Genomic DNA, 24,332 nt, shown 5'->3' with positions numbered 1-24,332 from the left:
CACAAGTACGGGGAAGAACTTATTATCCAAGTTAGAGTAGAGTCCAAAATAAAAAACAAGCTTCCAAGGTTGGTTCGTCTGCTTACAAATAAAACTCACAGTTAACTTTAAGTTGCAGCAGTGGCGGCGGCTTCTAGCTTCGCCGAAGCGAAGGCGTCCTGGATCGCGGAGAATCCTCGGGGCTCCGGAGGAGTTCTCATCTACATCGTCCATATAGGACGACTCGGGAACTCAACTCCTACCCCGGGCAGCTCACCTATCCCCTTATGCCCAGGGGAAAGGTATCAGGCCGTTTGACAGCTGGTACTGGCTGTCAAAACGGCTTTTACGCAAAACAGGCGGGAGGCAGCAAACAGCTGCGACCGACGAAGTCGCCTGCCACCGGAAGTCCTTCGATTCTCACCCAAGATTTGACAGTACACAGCCCTGTCCATCGTCCCTTTGATGTGGTGAAGTTGTCCTGTTCCCTTAGCACAAAAACACCCCCAAAGCATAATGTGTCCTCTATGTTTGACAGTGGGGATGGTGTTCTTGAGGTAATAGGCAGCATTCCTCCTTCTCCTCCATGGCGAGTTGAGTTGATGCCAAAGAGCTTGATTTTGGTCTCAGCTGACCACAATACTTTCATCCAGTTCTCCTCTGAATCATTCAGATGTTCATTGGCAAACTTCAGACAGACCCGTACATGTGCTTTCTTGAGCAGAGGGACTTTGCCAGCACTGCAAGATTTCAGTCCTTCACGGTGCAGTGTGTTACTAATTGTTTCCTTGGTGACTATGGTCCCAGCTGCCTTGAGATCCTTGACAAGATCCTCCCCAGTTCTGGGCTGATTCCTCATCGTTCTCATGATCACTGAAACTCCATAAGGTGAGATCTTGTATGGAACCCCAGACCGAGGGAGATTGACAGTTATTCTGTGTTTCTTCCATTTGGGAATAATCGTGTTGTGGGTTCCTTGATTGCCAGCAATTCCGGCAGCCAGGTCAGATGAATCGGATGAAGGGGAAGAGGTGCCTGGGTTCACAGTGGAGTCTGTAGAAGGCTCTGAGGAGCAAGAAGACTCAGAGCCAGACATGGAGCCGGGCCCATCTACTCACGCTCAGGCAGAGAGACAGCTATGTTGGGGGCCTGAACTGACCGAAGAGGAACAGCTGGGGCCTGTCCCAGATGTGGTTATGTGCAGAGAGGAGAGGTGTGCAAGACAATGGAGGGCAGTGGTACGGCTCTCCAGGAAAAATAAGAGGCTCTAAGAAGCCACGCCCTGGCTGGACTATAAAGAGGAGAGGTGTGGGAGGTGCCGGTTGCTGCAGGCAACTGTTCATGCTCCAGTATCTTGTTTCTCTGTCGGATTTCTTTTGCTAGGATTCTTTGCCAGGTTTGTCAGCTTTCTTTGTGTTTGCGTTGAATTGCTAAATGAGCCTTCCTGCTGGGAACTCAGAGACTTTGTACTTATCTCAGCCAGGTGGGAGCAGAGACTGCTACTGTTTGTTTCAACATCTAAGGACTGGTTATCTGAAGTTTATTCCATAAATGCCTTGTTAAAATAAAAAGGGTTTTTTTCCTCATGAGTAAGCCGTTGAGTAGCAGTCGCAATGGCTGGGTCAGAACAGTTTGCCTACGGCCTATACCCCTTACTACCTTGGAGCGGTTACATGCAGAAAATGCCCAGCTCTCCCAACAGCACAAGTAGCACAGGTTGCTCAGTTTCAAGCTCCCGCTGCTCCACAACCCTGTCAGAAATGCCCAGTAATGGAGCCAGATAAATTTGATGACACTCAAGATGTTTCCAGCATTTTGGGGACAATGTCAGCTCTTCATCAGCCTAAGAATGGAGGACTTCCCCACGGACCAGGATAAAGTGGGGTTTATGATCAGCCTTCTTTCAGGCACTGAAGCCCGCTGGGTCACACCCCTGCTTGTCTGGCCTAGTCCATTACTGGATGATTTCCAGGGGTTTTGTGACCATTTTTGGCTGATGTATGAGGATTCCATGAAGACGCAGACCGCTACAGACGCCTGAAAGCCCTGAAGCGGGGCTGATGCCCATTATAAGAATAGAGAGAATTTCAGCTGCTGAAATTCAGCCTGGAACGAAGCTGCCCTCATGGATGCTTTCCAAGATGGTTTGTCAGAAGAGCTGTTGGATGAGCTGCTCTGTGTCGATGTTCCCCTGACCCTCAATGTGTTGGTCCATCTCTGCTTAAGGATTGACGCTTGGCTGTGGCAGAGACTCGGGTGGCCCTGGTCGTGCATGAGAACCTGGCTATATGGGAAGAGCCTATGGAATTAAGTGCCGCCAGGCTCCACCTATCAGTAGTGGAGAAGAATAGACAGCATTCAGGGGCTTTTGTGTTTTTACTGTGGGGATCCTGGGCACATGGCCACCTCTTGCCCCAAGAAGCAACCAGTGGCATTGGCTATCAGGTTTGTCGGGAAATGCTCTGAGCCCGACCTAGAGGGCACTCTGGGTCGGGCCTCCACCAGCACAGATCAACGCCCATCGGATGCTTCACTTGGACCCTCATGGCACTTGATCCTGGCAGCACATCTGATCCTATCCGGTAAGCCATAGGGGATCCTGGTACATTCCTTGATCAATTCCGGAGCAACCACTTTATGGATGCTGTGTTTGTGACCAAATGGGCTGTTCCTCAATGCCCGGTGGACCTACCTCTGTTAGTGGAGACCATTGATGGCCAGTTGCTTCTGTCTGGGTCAATTAAGGCTGCCGTGCAACTGTTGAGTATGGCCATCGGCTCTCATGAGGAGGCCATTCAATTTGACCTGCCTTTTCCAGTGGTCTTAGGCTTGGCGTGGCTCCAGACACATAACCCTCAGATTTACTGGTCCCAGAACTTGGTCACCTTCCTGAGTTTACAATGTAAACTGATCACACCTGCCAAGTCTGTGCAGACCAGGTTCTGAGTCCCCCAGGGGTTTCCCTGCCAGTTGAATTGACGGACTTTGTAGATGTCTTTAGTGAGAAAGAGGTGGATCAATTGCCCACACACAAGCCATATGACTGCTCCATAGACTTGATCCTTGATGCGCCACTCCCAATGGGGCGTTTGTACTCCATGTCTGACCCTGAGTTAGCAGCATTGCGTGACTTCCTGCACAAAAATCTGACTCAAGGCTTTATCCAGCCCTCGTCTTTGCCATTGTCATTGCCAGTTTTGTTCATGAAAAAGAAGTTTGGGGAATTGAGACTCTGTTGCGATTATCGCAAATTAAATGCCATTACTGTGCATAACCGTTACCCTCTGCCCCTCATTCCCAAACTTCTGGAACGGCTCCAGGAGGCCAAAGTCTTTACCAAACTGGACCTGAGAGGAGCCTACAATCTAGTTAGGATCTGGCCCGGTGATGAATGGAAGACAGGAATCAGCACTTGGAACGGCCACTTCGAGTATACAGTCATGCCATTTGGGCTGATCAATGCCCCCGCTGTCTTCCAGTATTTCATGAATGATATATTCCGGTACCTGTTGGTTCAGTTTGTTGTGATCTATCTGAATGACATCCTGATCTACTCCCTTTCGCGGGAGTGTCATCATCAGCACCTCCGTATGATCTTGCAATGGCTCTGGGAATATCGATTGTATTCCAAACTGGAGAAATGCCAATTTTATCAATCGATCATCAACTTCCTGGGACATCACATTTCTCCTGAGGGCATTGCCATGGAGCCAAGCAAGATCAAGTCCCTGTATAGTTGGCAACCCCCATGTTAAGTATATCCAGTGACTCCTTGGGTTTGCCAACTACTATAGGACATTCATCCCTGTATTTGCCTCCCTGACCGTGCCCCTCACTTGGCTCCTTCAGTGAAAGACCCCGTTTCACTGGAGCACTCTGGACCAACAAGCTTTCCAGGCCTTGAAGCAAGCCTTTATGCAGGAATCCATCCTGAACACCCTGATCCACACCATCCATTTGTCGTGGAAACAGATGCTTCCGACATTGCCATCGGAATGGGGTTACTCCAGGCTCACACGCCCGGCGGTACCCTCTTCCCTTGCACATATTACTTGAGGAAACTTAATCTAGCCGAGGCAATACACTATCTGGGAGAAGGAGCTACTGGCCATTAAGGTGGTGTCTGAGGCCTGGATACATCATTTGGAAGGGGCCTGGCATCAAATCAAAGTCCAGACAGGCCACAACAATCTCGAATGCTTGCAGACTGGCCAGAAATTGAACCAATGGCAGATTCAGTGTCTCTATTTTTCACCAGGTTCAATTTCTGCATCACATATATCCCAAGTGGTTGCAACCAAAGAGCAGATGCTCTCTTGAGGAAAACAGAATACTCTCACAAGCTTCTGCCCCTAGAGTTCTTCTCTGCAGTTCAGGAACCAGTGGATTTACAGGCTCAGATATGGGAAGCACAACAGCACGATACATGGGTGGATCAACGACGGGAGGAGTTGGGGCCAGACTCCCCATGGACCTTCACTGAGGCACTCACGACCAGCTCTATATTCCGAGGGGGTGGCTCTGGGGACTCATCTTCTCACAATGCCATGACAATCCTGCGGCGGGGCTTTTTGGCCTGTTCAAGACTCTGAACCTGGTCTCCTATACATTCTGGTGGCCCTGATTACAACACAACATCCACGCCTACGTCACATCTTATGTACAGTGCCGGCAGGCCAAATCAGCAAAGGGAGCCCCACCAGGTCTGCTCCAGCCCTTGTCGTCAGCCGAGAGACCCTGGAGAGCAGTGACCATGGACTTCTTGACAGACTTGCCCCCGTCTTCTGGGTTCACAACAGTGTTTGTGGTAGTGGAATGCTGACTAAGATGGTGCATTTCATCCCTTGCCGTGGTTTGCCAACAGCCCCACCATAACTTGCACGTTCATTCAGCATGTCTTCCATCTGCCCAGCCTACCTGATAGGGTCATTTCGGATAGGGGGACTCAATTTATGGCCTATTCTGGAAATGGCTGCGGAAGGCCTTAGATGTACAAATATGTCTGTCATTGGTGCATCATCCAGAAACAGATAGCGGAACTAAGAAAGTGATTGGAATCCTGGAAGAATATTTGCACTGCTTTGTGAATCAGCAACAGGACAATTGGGTAGATTATCTTCAGTAGTCGAATTTGCTTTCAACAACTCGCAGCACACCTTCACGCAGATGACACCTTTCCTGGCCAATGTTGGGTATCATCCTCGGCTTTTTCCCCTCACGCAACTTGACTTGCCCGTTCCCACAGCTAACGAGTATCTTGCAGAGTTATAGGCTGACCATCAATTGGTGTGACTGGATAAAGCCAAGGTGGATTATAAGAAAGTCGCTGATCGGTCTTGGCATGATACGCCTGCGTTAGCTGTGGGAGATCAGGTATGGCTGTCAACCAGGCACCTTCCGTCAGACTGGCCTGCCAAGAAATTGGATCATCGGTACCTAGGCCCTTTCCCCATTGAAGCTGTCGTTAACCTGGTCGTCTATCACCTGACATTGCCACACTCGCTAAGAGTACATCCGGTCTTTCACCGGTCCTTCTTGGTTCCAGAACAACCAGTCTGTCTGCTCTGCCGACCAGAATACCCCCCCACCAGAACAGCATGACAGAGACAGTGCTCCCGACTACAAGGTCGCCAGCATCCAAGTTTCCCATTGGCTGAAAGACCAGTTCCAGTACTTGATGGAGTGAAACGACTATGGACCAGAGGAGTTCACCTGGAAGGATGTGGTCACTGTGCATGCTCCTGCTCTGGTGCAGTTCCACGAGCAGTTCACATCCTGCCTGTCGGACCCGGGGGAAGGGCCGTGCAGTGAGGGATAGTATTGTGGTTCCTCAACTGCCAGCGAATCCAGCAGCCGAGTCAGATGAATTGGATAAGAGGGAAGGGGTGCCTGGGTTCACATCGGAGTCTGTGGAAGGCTCTGAGGAGCAAGAAGACTCAGAGCCAGATGCAGAGCCAGGCCAATCTACTCATGCTCAGGCAGAGAGACACCTGTGTTGGGGGCCTGAAATAAGCAAAGAGGAGGAACAGCTGGGGCCTGTCCCAGATGTGCATATGTGCAGAGAGAAGAGGCGTCAGGACAACGGAAGACAGTGGACTCTCCAGGAAAAGTAAGAGACTCTTAAGAAGCCATGCCCTGCCTGGACTATAAAGAGGAGAGGTGTGGGAGGCGCCGGTTGCCACAGGCAACCGTTCATGCTCCAGTATCTTGTTTCTCTGTCGGATTTCTTTTGCAAGGATTCTTTGCCAATTCTTTGCCAGGTTTGTCAGCTTTCTTTGTGTTTGGGTTGAATTGCTAATTGAGCCTTCCTGCTGGGAACTCAGAGACTTTGTACTTATCTCAGAGACTGCTACTATTTGTTTCAACATCTAAGGACTGGTTATCTGAAGTTTACTCCATAAACGCCATTAAAATAAAAAGGATTTTTTTCCTCATGAGTAAGCCATTGTGTAGGACTTGCAAAGGCTGGGTCAGAACAAATCGCACCAACTGTTGTCACCTTCTCACCAAGCTGCTTGGCGATAGTCTTGTAGCCCATTCCAGCCTTTGATAGGTCTACAATCTTGTCCCTGACATCCTTGGACAGATCTTTGGTCTCAGCCATGGTGGAGAGTTTGGAATCTGACTGATTGCTTCTGGCTCCCAGGTGTCTTTTATACAAGTAACAATCTGAGATTAGGCGCACTGCCTTTAAGAGAGTGCTCCTAATCTCAGCTCGTTACCTGTATAAAAGACACCTGGGAGCCAAAAGTCTTACTGATTGATAGGGATCAAATACTTATTTCATTCATTAAAATGAAAATCAACATAACTTTCTTGATTTCTGGAATTTTTGTTGTTGTTATTCTGTCTCTCACTGTTAAAATAAACCTACCATTACAATTATAGACCGATCATTTCTTGTCAGTGAACAAACGTATAAAATCAGGGGATCAAATATTTTCCCCCCTCACTGTAAATATTTTGACTTTAACTAGCAATGAATTCCATGAGCCTAGTAACAAAACAAGAATGTCATGTATTTCTTCTACGGATTAGATATGACAAGGCACGACTCATTAACAGTAAAAAAATGAAACAAAAACAAAGCATCAACAATCAGGTCGACATCATGCTAGGGATATTCTCTAGGAATGTTTGATTTGCTTCCACCAAAAGGATAAGTTGAACTAATCAGATTTTGTTTCTGTGAAAATGCTGTGTACAATCATTTTTTATAACTAATCTGTGAGAGAAGTGGACTAAGTATACATTTGCCCAGAATTATTCAGTACCTTCATAGGAGGACATGATTTGGGGTAACCTTTGTTTCAGACTTAACCAGTTATACCATGACAATATACAGTATAGAACACTCACTTACCAATTTTAGGCATATGCTTATTTCCAAACCTGAATTCTCAGTTTTTCAGAATAGCTCAAGATAGAAAGTACTTCATTTTAAAACAAGTAAACAAAACAAATAAGGATGTTCCAATGCATAGCAATATGCAGACTTGTATCCTGGATGCTCTCATGAGAACTGAGCATTATTGCAACTTGAATGTTTTAGCTGTTTATTTTACATTACCTTCGTATCCATCATTCCTTCTGTGACCTCACCCATTTCCGATAAGATGGCCAGTGCTTCTGGGAGCCCATACTTTGCCCCAGTTTTGGGTTTATCACTGCAGAACTCACTCTGCCAAAAAGGAATCGCCATGTTATAAGGTAAATCTGCTATTTCTTGCACAGTTAAATGTCCGATCAACCTAATCCAAACTTTGAAATTGATTTAAGAACTTAACAGTGAGAACAAGACCCTGCTCAACTGAAAGAACAATAGCTTCTGATTGCACAAGAAGAATTTGCTGCCTTTAGGGACTTGTGAGATGTTCTAAATCTGGAATAAAAGATCTCATATTCCCACATAATTTTTCACATATAAAAAAGGATTACAATAGAGGTTTTTAATTCATATGTTTACTAAAAGAAAAAAGATACATATAAACTGAAGATACATATAAACAAAACATAAAAAGCCCTTCCATCATGGGCTTTATGTCCCCAGAAGATGTAATCATTTATTTAAGCGTCATCCCAAGCTACACAATGGTTCCCTGCCCAATTTAGCTATAAAATTAATTAATTAGATTGACATTGCCAATTAGACTTGTTACAAACTATCCAATTAATTAATTAAGGCAATGTATTAAGACAACATGTAGTTAAGACAGTCCTGGACCATTTATAAGACTTCATTATGTGTTTTAAAATTCCCTCTTCCTTCTCTAATTACCAAATTTTTAAAAGTCCTTCCCACAGCTCCAGTACATACCAGGTCCTGCATTTCCTTCTGAAGCCGTACCAAGGCTTTTCTTGTCCCAACAGCGAAAACGTAGGTATCCATATCATCATCATTCATAGTAACTTTTATTTGCTGGATAACAATAATGTAATAATAGGAACACATACATTATTTTGCACAGAAGGTCCACTAGTAGAAGAATAGTCCGATCATATGGCAAAAGTATAAAACGCCTTGGATAGCAAATGTCCATTTAGCCAAGATCAGGTCATGCTTAAGGAGAGTCTCAAAATTATTCTGAGAAGTTCTAAAATACAGTATAGAATTTTCTCAGTAAAAGAATAACTGCAGAACTCCTTAAAAAGACAAAGTAGGAAATACAGGTGGACAATTTCTCATCTGGAAGTTACATTTTTATTTATTTTATATAATATTACAGAATACTGGTGGTGATCATTTACCAACAGTAATTGGAACAGGAATCCCAGAGCTAAGCATCAAAGTAATAAAGCTGATATCACCTGACTGGACCAATTTATACAACAAACAATCCTGAATGCTGTCATTAGGCAAAGCCTGCATGTTCAATATCCCATGATCAAGTGGTTGCCATTTGGGACCTCCTGCTGGTTTCCCCATTGAATCTGCTTGTTTGAAACTAGTAGTGAAGCTAGTAGAGAAGTGACTGGAAGATGCTGTGATGTCATAAGCTCAAGCCAGTTGCTATGTGCCTAAATCACAATCACATGGCTTTAGGGACATTGCAATGGCTGCAGATAGGACCTGTCATAAATATCCTTTATTCAGTTCTGTCAATAGCTGAACAAGTGGATGTTAAACAAGGACTACCTGTACTATTATTAGGGATCTGTACTGCTACCTACTCTTATTTGCAGCATATTATCAGAATAATACAGGTAGTCCTCAACTTATGACCACATTTGAGCCCAAAATTTATGTTGCTAAGTAAAAAATTTGTTAAATGAGCCCATTGTACAACTTTTCTTGCCACATTTGTTAAGTGAATCACTGCAGTTGTTAAATTAATAACAGCGTTGTTAAGTGAATCTGGCTTTCCCACTGACTTTGCTTGTCAGAAGGTCACAAAAGGTGATCACACGACTAAGGGACACTGCGACTGTCATAATTATATGAACCAGTTGTCAAGCATCCAAATGTAAATCACATGACCATGGGGATGCTGTAATGGTCATAAGTGTGAAAAATGGTCATAAGTCACTTTTTTCAATGCCTTTGTAACTTCGAACAATCAATAAATGAACGGTTGTAAGTCGACGACTACCTATATTGGTCATTTCCCAGATAAAAAATTAATAATCTCCACTCTGATTATAAAATGTGCATATAATACACTTATTTTGGTGCCGACTGACATGGTGATAAAACCCACATGCTTTGACTCTGAATTTCTACTAAGACACATGCTGCTTCTGGGATTTAAATGAAAATGTCAAAAAATTAAAAACTTAGTTTTGCAGCCATATGGGCTATAATTTGTGAACTTTTATAAGGAAAAAAACAGAAAGCAGTGATTCCCACTGTGAGAGTAAAAGCATCACACATATTGAGCTATAGTTTTAATAAGCTAATCAAACAGTGTTATGAATATAATTCACTCAAGCTATTTTTGATTATAAAATTAACACATACCACTTGATCACAGGCTGGCCTCATCATGCGTGCAAGAACATTCAGCAAGTCTTGTCTCTTAAGAAACTGAAAAGTGAAAAGTGCAAAAGTGTGAGAACTTCTCATCTCTCCATTGAGACCCCTAATTCAATGAACATTACAAGCTTCCTACAGTAAACATATCAATCTGTGCAAAAGATACATCCTGAGGTTTATTTTAATTGCTTATTTTAATATATTTTGATGCTGCTTCCCTCCCCCCCCTCACAGTACAAGGCAGCTGACACACATTAAGGACCCAGATCAACTTCTTCAGTCCAAACATGCTCAGGCAAGTCAAGATGTACTTCCAGACTATATACTGGGCCTCTCCATAACCGCCATACCTAGGAGAAGCTTTAAGTAAACAAAACTAGAGTACAAGACTTTGTCTTAGGACTCTGGCAATCATGCTGCTTTTTCATGGGAAAATGAAAAATGAGGAACTCCTATCTTGCTAAGTCACTGGAGGAAGCAATGACCCATTTTAGGGGATATAAGTTTCATTTACTCGCTTCCATGTTCTTCATAATAAAAGGAGTGGAGTAAAAGACATGTGCTAAGCAGTTAATTCTTCGGTTTGTTATACCAGAATCTGCACCTAGCACATCTGCCCAATCAACAGAATGGGCTTTAGTGATACAGCAAATGTAGGAGTACTCTAAACACAGTTCAGATCCTGCAAATTCAGAATACTGTTGTTAGCTATGACTAGTTCTTTGTTAACTGAACTAGCTTCCTCTCTTTCAAACATACAGTTCAGACTTGATTATTGAAGTTCTTTACAGGGTATTTAATTATTAAATGTATATGCTGCTGAACTTTCAAGACTAATGCTGTATCTGCCAGCTCATTTTATGTGTCTACAATCTTGAGATTCTCAACACAGATCGTGGAAGGTAAAACCTTCATTTTCAAAATCCTGACGTCTGTCCTCTATGATTTTTTTCCAATGTCAGAATAACTTCTGGATCCAAGATTTTAAATTTTTTTAACATTTTAACATTCTTTTCTTTTTTACAGGGAAAAGTAATATTGCTGCTATTTCCAAACAACTGGCATTCAAGGAACTTTGTTGGTTTACTGCAAACTAATCCACTACCTTGAGTTGGATAAGCATGCCTTCACAACACACTCTACCGGAACACCACAAATTATAGATATGTTCATTCTCTTGGTTCAGTTTGCCTGTACTTGTGGCTTCTTTGTTTGTACCATCATCACCTTGAAAGAAAGGATATACCAATTAATGGGCATTTATTATTTATACTGAGCTGCTATTGATGACATTCCCAGTGAGAACAAGTTACTGTAATACATTATACCAGTATTGCTGATTTATTGTTGTCTTTCAGCCTCTTCTAAGTGCCAGCAAAAACCTTGAAAGCTTTAAATGACTTGCATCACCTAGGTAGGAATTTGCTTTTACCACAACTTCTCTCTCAATTAATCTGCTTTTGACTGATCCCAATTCACCATTTATACAACGCTGTGATAGCTCCCATAAAATACTGCACACTGTGTTTTTCACTCCTTTGTGATCTAATGATTTTCACTGCTACTCTCCTCTATAATAACTGATTCTCTCTCTGCTGTCTCTTATTCCTTCTATAACCTTCAGTCCATAAACTTTAAGCAATGCCATTTCAATTTATCATCCGCTATTCATTGTTCAATGTCTCAGTTCTTCCCCTCACTATCTTCTCAAACAAGTTATTTCATGCTAAATCATGGTGATTCCATACATTTGATACTTCAAGCAACAGAAAGGCTCTGAGGGAGATTTAAAACCTGATTAATTCTACACACCAATTAATGTTTCTTGTTTTCTAAGCCCTCTTCCTGAAAAAATTAAATTATCACATATAATACCTTGAACTGCACTAACTCTAAGAATTCCTGGACTTTGTCTGCAATTTTGTTTTCATGGGAAAAAGGGAGAAGGTAAAGATAAATCATAAACCAACTCACCAACTAGTGCAAAGTTACTTTCAAGTAGCTCTCGATGACTACTGAACCAGGTCTGGGCCAGACGATTGTTCTTATTCTTTCCAATGATATAGTTCATGATATAAGCAAGGAGTCCTGTCACCATTAAAATTTCCATGTAGTAACTCTCCCAGCTATTTTGAAGATGTGCAGGAACCTGATGAATTTGAACATTGTTAAAAGCTATTTCATTTAAGGAAAAAACCATTTCCAGTCAAAATCTTGGCTCTTCATTATAATCAGCATTAAGGTTTTATTAATTTAGCAATCAGCAATTCTAACTCCAGGCACAGAGAAAATACTAAATCAACATAATCCATTCTTCTCATAAACATATTTTAATCCTCTGAATACTGCTGAAATACCAATAAACAAGAATATTTATAGCTCAGGGTTGAAATGAAGAGTCCTTGGTACTCTCTGAACTTGGTTGTTTTCTTGCAGATATTTTATTACCCAAATTACCCAATAGCCCTGATATTACCTTGTTTGGGTAATGAAATGTCTGCAAGAAAACAACCAAGCTCAGAGAGCATCAAGGACCCTTTATTGCTGAAATACTTTTCTGCAGTTCAGAATTATTTTCTTTAAATTTATCTGATTTCACTATGTCATTCAGATCATATCTATGATTTATTATAATTCAGCAAGACTTTAAGCATCTAGACTTTGCTATTTAGCTATAATCCCCAAATACAAAGTGACACTATGAATGCCAGTATTTACCAGGGTTTATAGTTACCTGTGGAATAAATCCACTTCCATCTGTTATCTCTATTTATCAACCAATTAACATCTACCAGGAAAAGTTTGAAGAGTTTGGGCAGAACAAAAACATAAATTAGCAGAACTACGTGCACACACACGTGCAGGGGGGAAGAAAGAGGTAAGCAGGTGTGTTTATGTGTGTGTGCACACATGCACATACACATACACACACATGCAGAGAGAGAGAGAGAGAGAGAGAGAGAGAGAGAGAGAGAGGGAGGGAGGGAGGGAGAGGGAGAGGGAGAGTGTGAGTCTATCCACATTTCATTCAAAGTAGAGATTAATCCAAGACACTTAGGATTGCAACCTTAATTATAATAGTTCAGGAGAAAACCTAATACGAGACATTAATTAGAAATTATGTATAACTTTTCATAATCTTCACTTACATCAACAATTGTAATAGGATCCTTATTTTTGCCGAGAGATGCATCAGGTTTTTCTTCATAACCTTCAAACTCCTCATCATCATACGGCTCACTTTCTGTATCACTTTCCTATAACAAGGCAAAATGTACGGAAATATCCATTGTTTCAAGTAAATGAGATAGTAAATGTCTGTCTTTTAAACATACAGCTATCTTCTGCTTTTTCTATTCTAAATACAATATGTACATCTTTGATAATTGATGATTGATTCAATCACATGTCTATGGAGATTCTCAATTATCTAGGTCATTGTTGTCCAAAAGGTGCTTTTTCCAAAAGGCAATTGGACTTTCTTGGGTTTTTCTTTGAAAACGTTTCATCTCTCATCCAGTTCTAATTGACTTGAGGGGAATGGAAGGATTTATATTCTTTGTGGTCATCAGGTTGTTAGCCTCTGAGGGTTAGTCATTAGTGTTAGCTGTTTGGAGGTTTATCTGTATGCTCAGAGACACCTGAATCACAGTGTAAATGGGTGTAACTTTCTTGGGACTGCTGAAAGGATTGAATTGTAAACAGGAGATAGTTGGTGTTGCACCCTCTCCCTCTGTTGAGAAAGGGCTGTTTTAATTTTACCTAGTTGGTCTCTGATCCCTCTTTCAAACCAGTGGTCCTTTCTGTCTAGAATATAAACTTTGCTGTATTCAAAAGAGTGGCCCTTTCAAATGCAGATAGACTGCTGCAGCTTGTACTGATGAATTTGTTTTCCTGTGTTGTGCCATGCATTTATAAAGTAGTTGTTTTGTTTCTTCAATGTATAGGTCTGCACATATCTTGCTGCAATGCACTGCATATAGTGCATTGCTCAGTTTGTGTCTGGGTGTTTTGCCCTTGGATTGGACAAGCTTCTCCCTTAATATATTCCTGGGTTTAAAGTGTGCACATATCTTGTATTGGTTGAAAATCCTCCTGAGTTTTTCAGATATTCCTGCAACATATGGAATGACAACATTGTTCCATTTGTTGTTCTCTTTTTTGTTATGAAGGAGCTCCTGCTGGATCTTTTTATGGATTTGATGAAGGCCCAAATAAGAGAACCACAAGTTCTGAGGGCTTCCTTGATGTGTTTTTGTTCCTTCTCTTTTCTCTCTTTGATGGTAGGCAAACCTTCAATCCAGTGGTATAAGCTCCTGATTACTCCAGTGGATGGTAAAGATGGTAAGAATGAAAATGTAACTATTGATCACTGTGTGTAGATTTTGTGTATACTGCAGTATTGAGGCTTTTGTCTTCCTTGATGTATACTGCACAATCTAAGAAGGCCAGACTATTTTCTTTAATATCTTCCTGTATGAACTTAATGTTTCTGTCCACAATATTGATGTGTTCACATTGTGGATAGAGGGGACCACTTATTTGAAAGAGGGATCAAAAAGGTTATGTATGTTAAAACTGAACAGCTCCCGCCTCGACAGAGGGGGAGAGATACGACACCACCTATCTCCTTTTTACAATGCAGTCCTTTCAGCAGTCCCAAGAAGCTTCCGTACCCATTTACACTCTGATTCACATGACTCTTAGGATACAGATAAATTCCCAAGAGGCTTCAATGACTCTCAAAGAGCTACCACTAACGATTGACCCTTAGAGTACTACTGACCAGATGACTGCAAAGAATATAAATCTTCTATTCCCCTCCAATCAGTTAGAACTGAAGAAGCTTCTTGGATAAACAAAATGTTTTCAGAAAAAAATCCAAGAAAGTCCAGTTACCTTTTGGAAAAAGCACTTTTGGGATTCAATCACATGGGTGAAACTAATCAAAGAGTGCTATGCACAAAAGTAGACTACAAATGCAGCAGAATATGAATCTCATCAATATGAATGCCCATGCAAGAAAACTAGAATGCTAATTACAATTTCCTAATTAAGCCTGGGCAGTTATTCAGATATTAAATGCTGAAACTCAGTTCTGTGGGATTATATCAGAAGAGGCCTGGCCCAATGTTTCTTGACTCTTTGCTTACGTTGTAATGGTAGGAATGGAAGGTAAACCACTCTCATTTCCATCCTTATGTGCTTCCAATTACTACCTACCATCAAATCATGCCTCCAAAATTTGGCAACAAAATGATGAAACTTTGTTATTTCAGGTATGGGGCTGGAGGATATTAAGAATGAAAATAGGATCAGATCAGCTCCCTGAAACTTCTTGTATTCATTACCTCCCTCATTTTTGAAACCAAACAAACAAAAGGTCCCAACAGTGAAAAAGCTGCATAGCCAAAATTAGCTATTTTGCTTCTGAATTTCAGTAGTATAATCACAGACTTGGAAAATCATAAATTACATGTTGGAAAGTTGTACATAGTTCACCACCTGCTCTCAGCTGTTTGAATATGATATACATGAAGCTCTGGCCTAGTAAATTCAACTTAAATGCAAAAAGGAAATACAAATCTGCAGTTTATAAATTGATCATGTATAGGATTGCTCTGTAATCATGGAAACATCTATGGCAAGGACTATAACAGCAATATGGAATACTTTCCAAATTGCATGCAAGATCCAAGCAGATTTTAATTTTAGGTGTTATACTATATTTATATACAAGAGATATATCAACCCACAACTTACATATGGTCGCCAACCTTCAAGATTGTACCATTAGAATTCAACAGAGATTTCTGATTTTTCACAGTCCTTTTCTTACATTAAATAAACTGAACAACAGTTATCTTAAATTTCTGGTAAACCTAAAATATCTACATTGAACTTAAAAAAAATTACAACGTCCATTAAGATCCTATTCCTTTGCTTACATCCCTGCTGTTCTTCCTGCAGCCCTTGGAGCACCAAAAATATATATTTTTTTAAAAAGCAGCTTCTGTCTATAAGCATTTCTTCCACTCCTGATTTATAGATATTTGGAGCTATCTGATGTTCCAGAATTCCTTAGATTACAATAATTATGTATGTATCATGTGGAACTTATTTCTTTGATTACAATAATTATGTATATATCAGATGAGACTACACAAACTATAGATTCACTCCTGTTATAGCTCCAGCATTCTGTGACACTCTCCAACACAAGTTTCCTTGCTGATTTTTTTGAAATCAAAAACTTATTTTACCAATGAAACTGGCCAATTAACATTGATACTATCTTGTTTTCATTGTCTATCTTACTTAGTCTTAAGCATGTCAAGCTTTATAGAATGGCTTACGTTTTTTAAAAATATAAATTATATTAGAAACTTGTCCACAGATATACCCAAACTAAAGAAAATACACAGTATAATTGGATTTCCTATTAATCAGTCTTATACATTATCCCATTGCATCAAAAAAGATAAGTCCTTCATCTCACATCACCTGTCCATCAGCATCCTCAAAATCAAGGCCTTCATCTTGTCCTTCAAGTTCTACTGTGGCTTCCTCCTCCTCCTCCTCCTCTTCTGCTGTAACAATCCGCTGGGGAGATTCTGTGGCTTCAATCACATCTTCAAACTCAGCAAAATCATTATCATCATATTCTACTAAGTCATCGTCATCAAACTCCTCAAATTTGGCCAAAGAAAGACCCCATAGGATAAAGAATGTAACCACGAAAAACCACCAACTTCTCATTATTGCTGGGGAAGAAAATGCTCAATAAATAAAAAATAGCAAAGGCCCCAAAATTTTTAAGTTCAAAATATTTTTTTTAATACAGCAGTGTAAAAATGGAACTAGAAAACTAGAAAAAGAGTACTGTATTACAATCAGTAATTATGTCTCATCTTGCACAGCACTTTCAAAAGTGTAATAACCAATGCAATAATAATAAATTAATATCAAACATTTCCTCCAGGTGCACCTAGTACTCCTTCTTCCATTTGTTTTCTCCATAAAAACCATGGGATGTGAGCTGAATTGATAGCAAAGTGAATTTTCAATGAATTTGTAATTTATTATTAGCAACCAGAACAAAATGTTGCGGATTACTTCTTCCCAAAAAATAAGCCATCATTCCATAGAGATCTTTTCCACACATATAATCTTTTTTTTTCTAAAGAAATTTAGATTAAATAAGATTAACATGAATTGTAACAAGTTGTGGAAATAAACCTCAATAATGGTGCATTTCACAGAATAAATACTTTATTGTAGCCATCCTGAATTTACTTCAGCATTATATGAAAGGACCACAATCTTTCTGTAATAAATAGGGCAAGATGTGACTTTCCAAATGTTGAATTATAGTTCTGGGCATCTTTCCCATACTGAATGGTGATATTTTGAGAAATTTGTTTAGATTTAGATTTTTTTGATTTAAATTTTTTTACAATCCTGCCTTTATTATTTTTGTACATAACTCAAGACAGTGGACATATCCTTTCCCACAATAACAACCCTATGAGATAAATTGGACTGAAGGAGAGTGACAGGCTCAAAGTCACCCAGCTGAATTTTATGCCTAAAGTGAGACTAGAATTTATAGTCAGGAGTTTCTAACCTGAAGCTTAACTACTAGATTAAACTGCATAATACTCGTATTAGTATTATTAATACAGAAACAGCAGATATGCTACAAATAAAATAAAATAAAATAGTTCATATCTCAAATTCCCTATTTTCTATACAATTGCCATGAAAAAAATAAGCAGGATTAATGAGTCCTATGGATCACTGAAAGAAATGTGTGACTGATCTGGGGTTTAAATGATGCTTGATTATTTATTCACCTCTAATCTGCCTTGAAAAGACATAAACTCCTCCATTAAACAGCTGGTTGTAGTAATAAAACAGTGTTGGCGAACCTTTTAGAGACCGAGTGTCCAAACTGCAACCCAAAACCCACTTATTTATCGCCAGGTGCCAGGTGAGCATGGCCCACTGGGTGGGCATGGCTGTGGTGGTCATGGCAGATTGAGTGGGTGTGGCCAAGGTGGGCGTGATCACCTTGATGTTGCTCATGGGGAGGTATGCCTGTGGGGGCCAGGTAGATTTGGTGGAGATCCAGGGGGTTGGGCGGTGGGCAGGAGGCTCGTCCTATGGGGTGAGGCGAGGCAAGGAGGGGATGCCATTGTTACAGGGCAAGGTGAGACGGGCTGGGGTGGCTGCTGCCTGACACCATCGGCCCCTGCACACAGAGGCCAGCGAGTGCATGGGTGCTGGGATGCATCTGGCCATGTGGGACCTCAGTGAGTTAGCAGGCCGCTGGTTGAAGAGGGACGGTTGCCATCTCCGGGGCATGGCGCGTGTGCCCACAGAGAGGGCTCTGAGTGCTGCCTCTGGCATGCGTGCCATAGGTTCGCCACCACTGTAATAAAACATTACCACAGCTATCTTTTGAGCAATGAAGGAGAATTAGACTTCTATTACATGTAAGCCTTCAGGATATGAACAATTTAAACAATTTAAAATGGAAGAGAGTCAGACAACCATATGCATTTAATGAAACAGTTTTTTAAAATTTCTTTTAATTGACATTTCAGGCCTAGTCTCTCAAGTTTGGGATTGAGTTTATCAGACATCAGCACACAAGTTTTAATAATATGGTAACATGTGAATAGGGGTTGGGCAGAAAGTAGTTCAGAATTTACTAATATAATGTAGCTGTGGGTAATAGATTAGCAGTGACTCCACACTTTTTAAATCTCATGCTTTAACAACAAAAGGATTCCTACCCTGAATCTGACTGTTGGATATTAGTCTGATGTGCCTTGAGGCAAGGAAGATGCTTCAAATCTGATGTAGAGATACTTACTATACATGTCTACCAGCATTTTTAAAAAATCATGGCTTATGTAAATAAACACAGATTAACAAGTATATCCATGCCAAACCCAAACTACCTATCTCATATTGAATGTAAATAATGCAAACCTATTTTGCTTGAACTTCAAAAACATAATTGGCTACTTGCTTGTCATGCAACTCTGGACAATTAACAGATATTTTTTAAATTAAAAAATATAAAGGAAATAATTAAATATAGCACACTGAATGCAATTCACATTCAAAACATTATTGACTTGCATAACATCCTGGCCAGTGTCTTCAAAGGATCTTTCTTCAAGGCCATCAGGGCTTGGACCATCCAAATTTCAAGGGGAATATTGTACAATAAAGGAGGCATGGTAATAGAGAATCCCTGGCAACTGAGAACACATGTCCCCTAATCCCATGAGATGAAACTGTTTAATTGATGATGCCTGGAACATGCCAACCCTTTGAGTTTTGTTGGAATAGCAGAGATAATTGGATGCAAATGATTGTGCAAATATCCAGACTGTGCTATTAAGGACTTGTGAAGTGATTACAAAAAATCTTTAATAGCATTGGAATCTCACTGGCAACCAGTGCAGTTCACGCAACAAGCATACCCACACTGCTGAATTTGGGACTAGATGGGAGCTCTGAGTAGTCTTCAAGTAAAGCCCCATATAATGTGCATTGCAATACCCTAAATGCAAGGTCACTAAAGCATTATAAACAGGATCTCTTCATCAAATAATGGGACCATTTGGCACACAACATGGATTTATGCAAAGGTCCTCTTAGCTATGTCTGTTCAACTCCATTCAGAACTTAAAAAGGAAAGATCTCCAGATCTAGATGATTCCCAAAGTCACTTGGTCTTGCTAGACTTAACCTGAGACTGGTCCTTTCTAACCAGGTTCCCACCTCCAGACTCTAACAGATTTTGTGTGTGTGTGTGTATGCTAGGATTGAGATACAGATAGTCCTTGACTTACAACTGTAATTGGGCCTGAATTACAGTCATAGGTCAAGGTACCATGTGATTGGATTTGAATTTACCACTGTTTTTTACAAGAGTTATTAAGTGAATACCATGATCTTTAAGCAAATCCATTTTCCCTAATGGATGTTTTGTACCTTTGAATGGTTTTTAAATAACCAGTTGTAGCTGAGGACTGTCTGTATACAACTGGGTATCAACCTTTTCCTCCTCACCCAGCCAATCCAAACAGTGATTGTATTATGTGGCCATTTGTCAAAATAATATGGAAAAACGTGAAATTGAAAAAAATAAAAATTAGATGAATTAAATTAAATTAAAATTTTGCATATGTCTTAGCTTTATCACTGAAAAAGTAATTCACAAATCCTTGTTTTAAAATTTTCTTGTAATAATAAAACCTATTTCTTGAATCATTGACCAATATAATGTAATGATATAAGAAATAATAAGAAAATGGAGAGGGAATAGAAAAAAAATCAGTCCAACTCATTGACCTTTGTAACCAACTTGTATTTTTAACTGGGATTTGAGCTAAGAATCAAATTATTCTACTGGCCAATAACTTACACATGCAGGTAAGCTATTGCAGAGCATTATACTTACCCTATGGCCACTTTTTCAAGTATGATTAATAGATTCTATTTAAAAAGCAACATGTTGTAGTTTCCCAGTAGTCCTGACACTACTATATGCTTGACTTGAATAGATAATGTGTTATTTAAATAATTCAACCTTCACAGCATGTTGGTTGCAATTTCCATAATTCTTTCTGTGATCAAAATTCTAATAATAGTATAGATTACTTTCTAGCTGCTGAAATACAACTTCCACAATTCTTTATCACTAACCATGTTAATTAAAAAATGTCTATAACTCCTGGAAGGCATTAAGCTCCCTAACCTGCCTAACCTCAATATAGTTAATGGATTTATGGAAGGTGTAGTTTGACACACCCTAAAATTACCAATATTAAATTCCAAGAAAGCAGCATAAAATTTTTGAATGCATGAAAGATACGACATCTCAGTGTTTCTAACTTTATTATCACTGAGGGCTAAAAAGAATACCCACATTTGTAGAGCAGATTGGGATTACTATTGCACTACAGGAGCAGAAATTTGACAGACTTCTTTTTAGCTTTATACACACAATTTCCTGCCCATCTATACTAACCAGTTTTCTAACAGTTTCCATTTTTATTATTTCAGTTTAGCAAGATATGTGTGAAAGGCGTTCACAGGGCTGGCCTAGATACCCAAAAGGAACCTAAAAAGCGGTGGAAATGATTAGCCAGATCTCCAACGGAGCTTGTTCCAACCAGACTAAATCACCTTCAGCCATTCATGGTAGCTGAGATTGCTAAGAGTGCAGTTCAGGTCATCTGGAGGGAACGAGCTGGGGAAAGCTAGCTTCGGGACCAATTCCAGGTCCAGGCACACACCTGTGAGAAGCAACCCTCGTGTACAGCCAATTTGGGGCTGTTTTTCCTCTCCCAGGACGGGCCGTGTCCACGCCTTTCCTGATTGAGGAACAACATTACTATTTAGCTTACTATTTAGCCCTACAAGAGAGAACTCCCTCCCCCAGGATTTCTTAGTCCTCCAGCCCTTCCGCTCGATACCTCAGACCAGGGTTAGTCTCTCAACGTCCCCAAGACCAACTCGCTCCTCGGCTAGGTTGAACGATCCCAACAGGGTGGCTTTTTCGCCCTGCCGTTCTTCCCCGTAAAATACGACACTTGCGTAAGTCAGCGCATGCGCCTTGCAGTTGAAAGATGAGAAAAGGAAGTTGCTGAAAAGGAGAGATGTTGGAAGAGAGCGAGCGGACATTCCTTAAAAGGATACCTGGCTGCTTCCAGGTCTTGGCAACCTTCGTTGCGTTTTGATGATTTTAGGCGATTAGAAGAGAGAGAAAAGAAGAACTGAGATTTTCCTTGTTCTGGAAAAATATGCATTATATTTTCTACGGGCGTAAGGCAGTGATTTAGGATTAAAGCAATGCTGCGCGCGGCGCACTTAGCGCTTTTTATATTGCATTCTAGAAGTCAAGTTGGGCTAAATCTATCTCTCCCCGTCCCATTTGTATTTAGAAACGGAGATTAATTCTCCCGTACCATAACATTTTAGGTCATTAACTGACATTTGTTGAGCTTTTCTAACGCAGACATATTTTTGGTAAAATAAGTTGAACTGTTTGTGACACCATATATAATCATTCTAGCATAATCTTTCAGGATAATAATAATAATAATAATAATAATAATAATAATAATAATAATAATAATAATAATAATAATAATAATAATAAAGTTGGAAGGGACCTCGGAGGTCATCTAGTCCAACCTCCTGCTCAGGCAGGAAACCCTATACCATTTCGGACAAATGGCTGTCCAGTTTCTTCTTTAAAACTTCCAGTGTTGGCACATTCACCGCTTCTGGAGGCAGGTTGTTCCACTGGTTAATTGTTCTAACTATCAGGAAATTTCTCCTTAGTTATCTAGGTTGCTTCTCTCTTTGATTAGTTTCCACCCGTTGCTTCTTGTCCTGCCTTCGGGTGCTTTGGAAAATAGCTTGACTCCCTCTTCTTTGGCAGCCCCTGAGATATTGGAACACTGCTATCATGTCCCCCCTCGTCCTTCTCTTCGTTAAACTAGACATACCCAATTCCAGCAACCATTCCTTATATGTTTTAGCCTCCAGTCCCCTAATCATCTTTGTTGCTCTTCTCTGTACTCTTTCTAGAGTCTCAACATCTTTTTTACATCGTGGTGACCAAAACTGGATGCNCTGTATCCTAAGCCTGTCTTCTGGAGTGTTGGCTATTCCTGCCAGCTTGGTGTCGTCTGCAAATTTGATGAGTTCCCCATCTATCCCCTCGTCCAGATCATTGATGAAGATGTTGAAGAGCACTGGGCCCAGAACAGAGCCCTGGGGCACCCCACTACACACTTCCCTCCATGTAGATGTGGTTCCATTGAGGACCACACGCTGAGTACGGCCGGTCAGCCAGCTACGGATCCATCTGGTGGTGATGCTGTCTAAACCACCTTTTTCTATCTTATCAAGTGGTAGGTTGTGATCTACTTTGTCAAATGCCTTACTAAAGTCCAAGTAAATTATATCCACAGCATTCCTCTGGTCCACTAATAAGTGATCATGTCAACTGAAGGACAACAGTACGTTTGTTAGGCTACAATCTAGTAGATGCTTACACCTGAGAATAAATAACACTAACTCCAGGAAACTGACCTCAATTAAACTGCATTATAGTTTGAGGTTCAACATATGGTATCTGTGCTCATTCTATTAGCACTTTCCCTAAATAGGTATCTGTGGCTAAAACATACTGAAAATGAATTATCTGTTTTATAGTGTACACTGCATGCAATTAAACATGCAATCTTGGATTGTGCTATCACTGATTTTACATTTTATGACCTGAAGCATTCCAGAATTCAAAACAATTGTAAGGTTTATCAGTAGTATGTGTGGTTCTTCATATATTTAAGAACTGAAGCTTCAGCTAAAATTGTTTAATACCATAGTATAAGTGCATGCTGGTGTGATGTAAGATATCTTCAAACTGAGTGACTTTACTAAGACATGGGACTCATTTAGACCATGAGATTCTCCTGAGAACAAGGTAGAAGTTGTTTGCCATTTGGAGGAAGTTTTTTGACTTGAGAGATTTTCTAGTGGTTGCCCATTTACAAAGTAGCCAGGTATACTGTAATTCATCAAAGATAGGATGGGTACTGCCAGCCTGCAAAGATATACCATGTAAAGGTTTCTGTTGCTGTCATGATCATAAGGGATTTCAGAACTTTACTGTGAAATACCCAAAGTTAGAGTCTTCAAAATTCAGAACTTACTTTCAAAGATGGGATTTCTGTTACTCCAGCTGCAATTATTTTCTTTCTAATGGGGTGCGTTAGGAAAGCAGTGAGTTCACTCAAAAAAGAAATGTATCATTCACAAAGGGCAAACAATTTGTTTTAGTATTTAGTATTTAATTTATTTAGTACCTAGTATTTAAGTTTTCTCCACTTTTATAGACCCACCACCAAGTCAGAATTCAATTGAATTCATCTTGGGTTGCATTTTTGCCATTTCATATTTTTTCAAGAAATGATCTCAATTCAAAAAGAAATACAGTATATAGAGTGAAAAAAAAGCAAAATTGTATTTTTACAGATTTGGAGAAATAAAGGCATGCGTTATGCTACTCTGTATGTTCAAGCTCTACGTTCCGCTCTTTCGGAGTTTATGACTGGTATCAGGCGTCATCAAGGAGCGCAGGGTAGAGTAAAGGCCCACGGTTTGAGGACGAGGTTTATGTGCAAGGGCCTTCAAGAGCAGAGTGTCGGTGTATTATATGCGTGACGTCTGTACGTCACGGTCATTTCAGCAGGCAACGTCTACCTCCTCGTTTGCACATTACAGCAATCGAGCAAAAGAAAGGAGGGAAGAAGGATCCCCAAATACCTGAGTAACAAACAAT

The 24,332-nt window shown here is 40.5% G+C and overlaps 1 protein-coding gene across 2 annotated transcripts in view; it reads right to left on the bottom strand.

Annotated features, from left to right (window-relative positions):
• The window catches only part of CCDC47 (coiled-coil domain containing 47), a 34,347-nt gene extending 12,781 nt beyond the window's left edge, over window positions 1-21,566 (bottom strand). For both annotated transcript variants that reach the window (XM_015810201.1, XM_015810202.1), the window contains exons 1-8: window positions 21,454-21,566; window positions 16,457-16,716; window positions 13,102-13,209; window positions 11,927-12,101; window positions 11,058-11,179; window positions 9,938-10,003; window positions 8,297-8,398; window positions 7,550-7,660 (exon numbers count right to left, since the gene is read on the bottom strand). In XM_015810201.1, coding sequence (XP_015665687.1) covers window positions 7,550-7,660; window positions 8,297-8,398; window positions 9,938-10,003; window positions 11,058-11,179; window positions 11,927-12,101; window positions 13,102-13,209; window positions 16,457-16,711 — 939 coding nt within the window. In that variant the 5' untranslated portion in view covers window positions 16,712-16,716; window positions 21,454-21,566. The remainder of the gene's footprint in view (window positions 1-7,549; window positions 7,661-8,296; window positions 8,399-9,937; window positions 10,004-11,057; window positions 11,180-11,926; window positions 12,102-13,101; window positions 13,210-16,456; window positions 16,717-21,453) is intronic.
• Window positions 21,567-24,332: the final 2,766 nt, after the last annotated feature.

Source organism: Protobothrops mucrosquamatus, unplaced genomic scaffold (genome assembly GCF_001527695.2).
Source record: "Protobothrops mucrosquamatus isolate PMUCROS unplaced genomic scaffold, P.Mucros_1.0 scaffold7, whole genome shotgun sequence".
Lineage (NCBI taxonomy): Eukaryota > Metazoa > Chordata > Lepidosauria > Squamata > Viperidae > Protobothrops > Protobothrops mucrosquamatus.
Note: the sequence above shows the minus strand (reverse complement) of the source record. Positions and strands in the feature narration are given on the sequence as shown.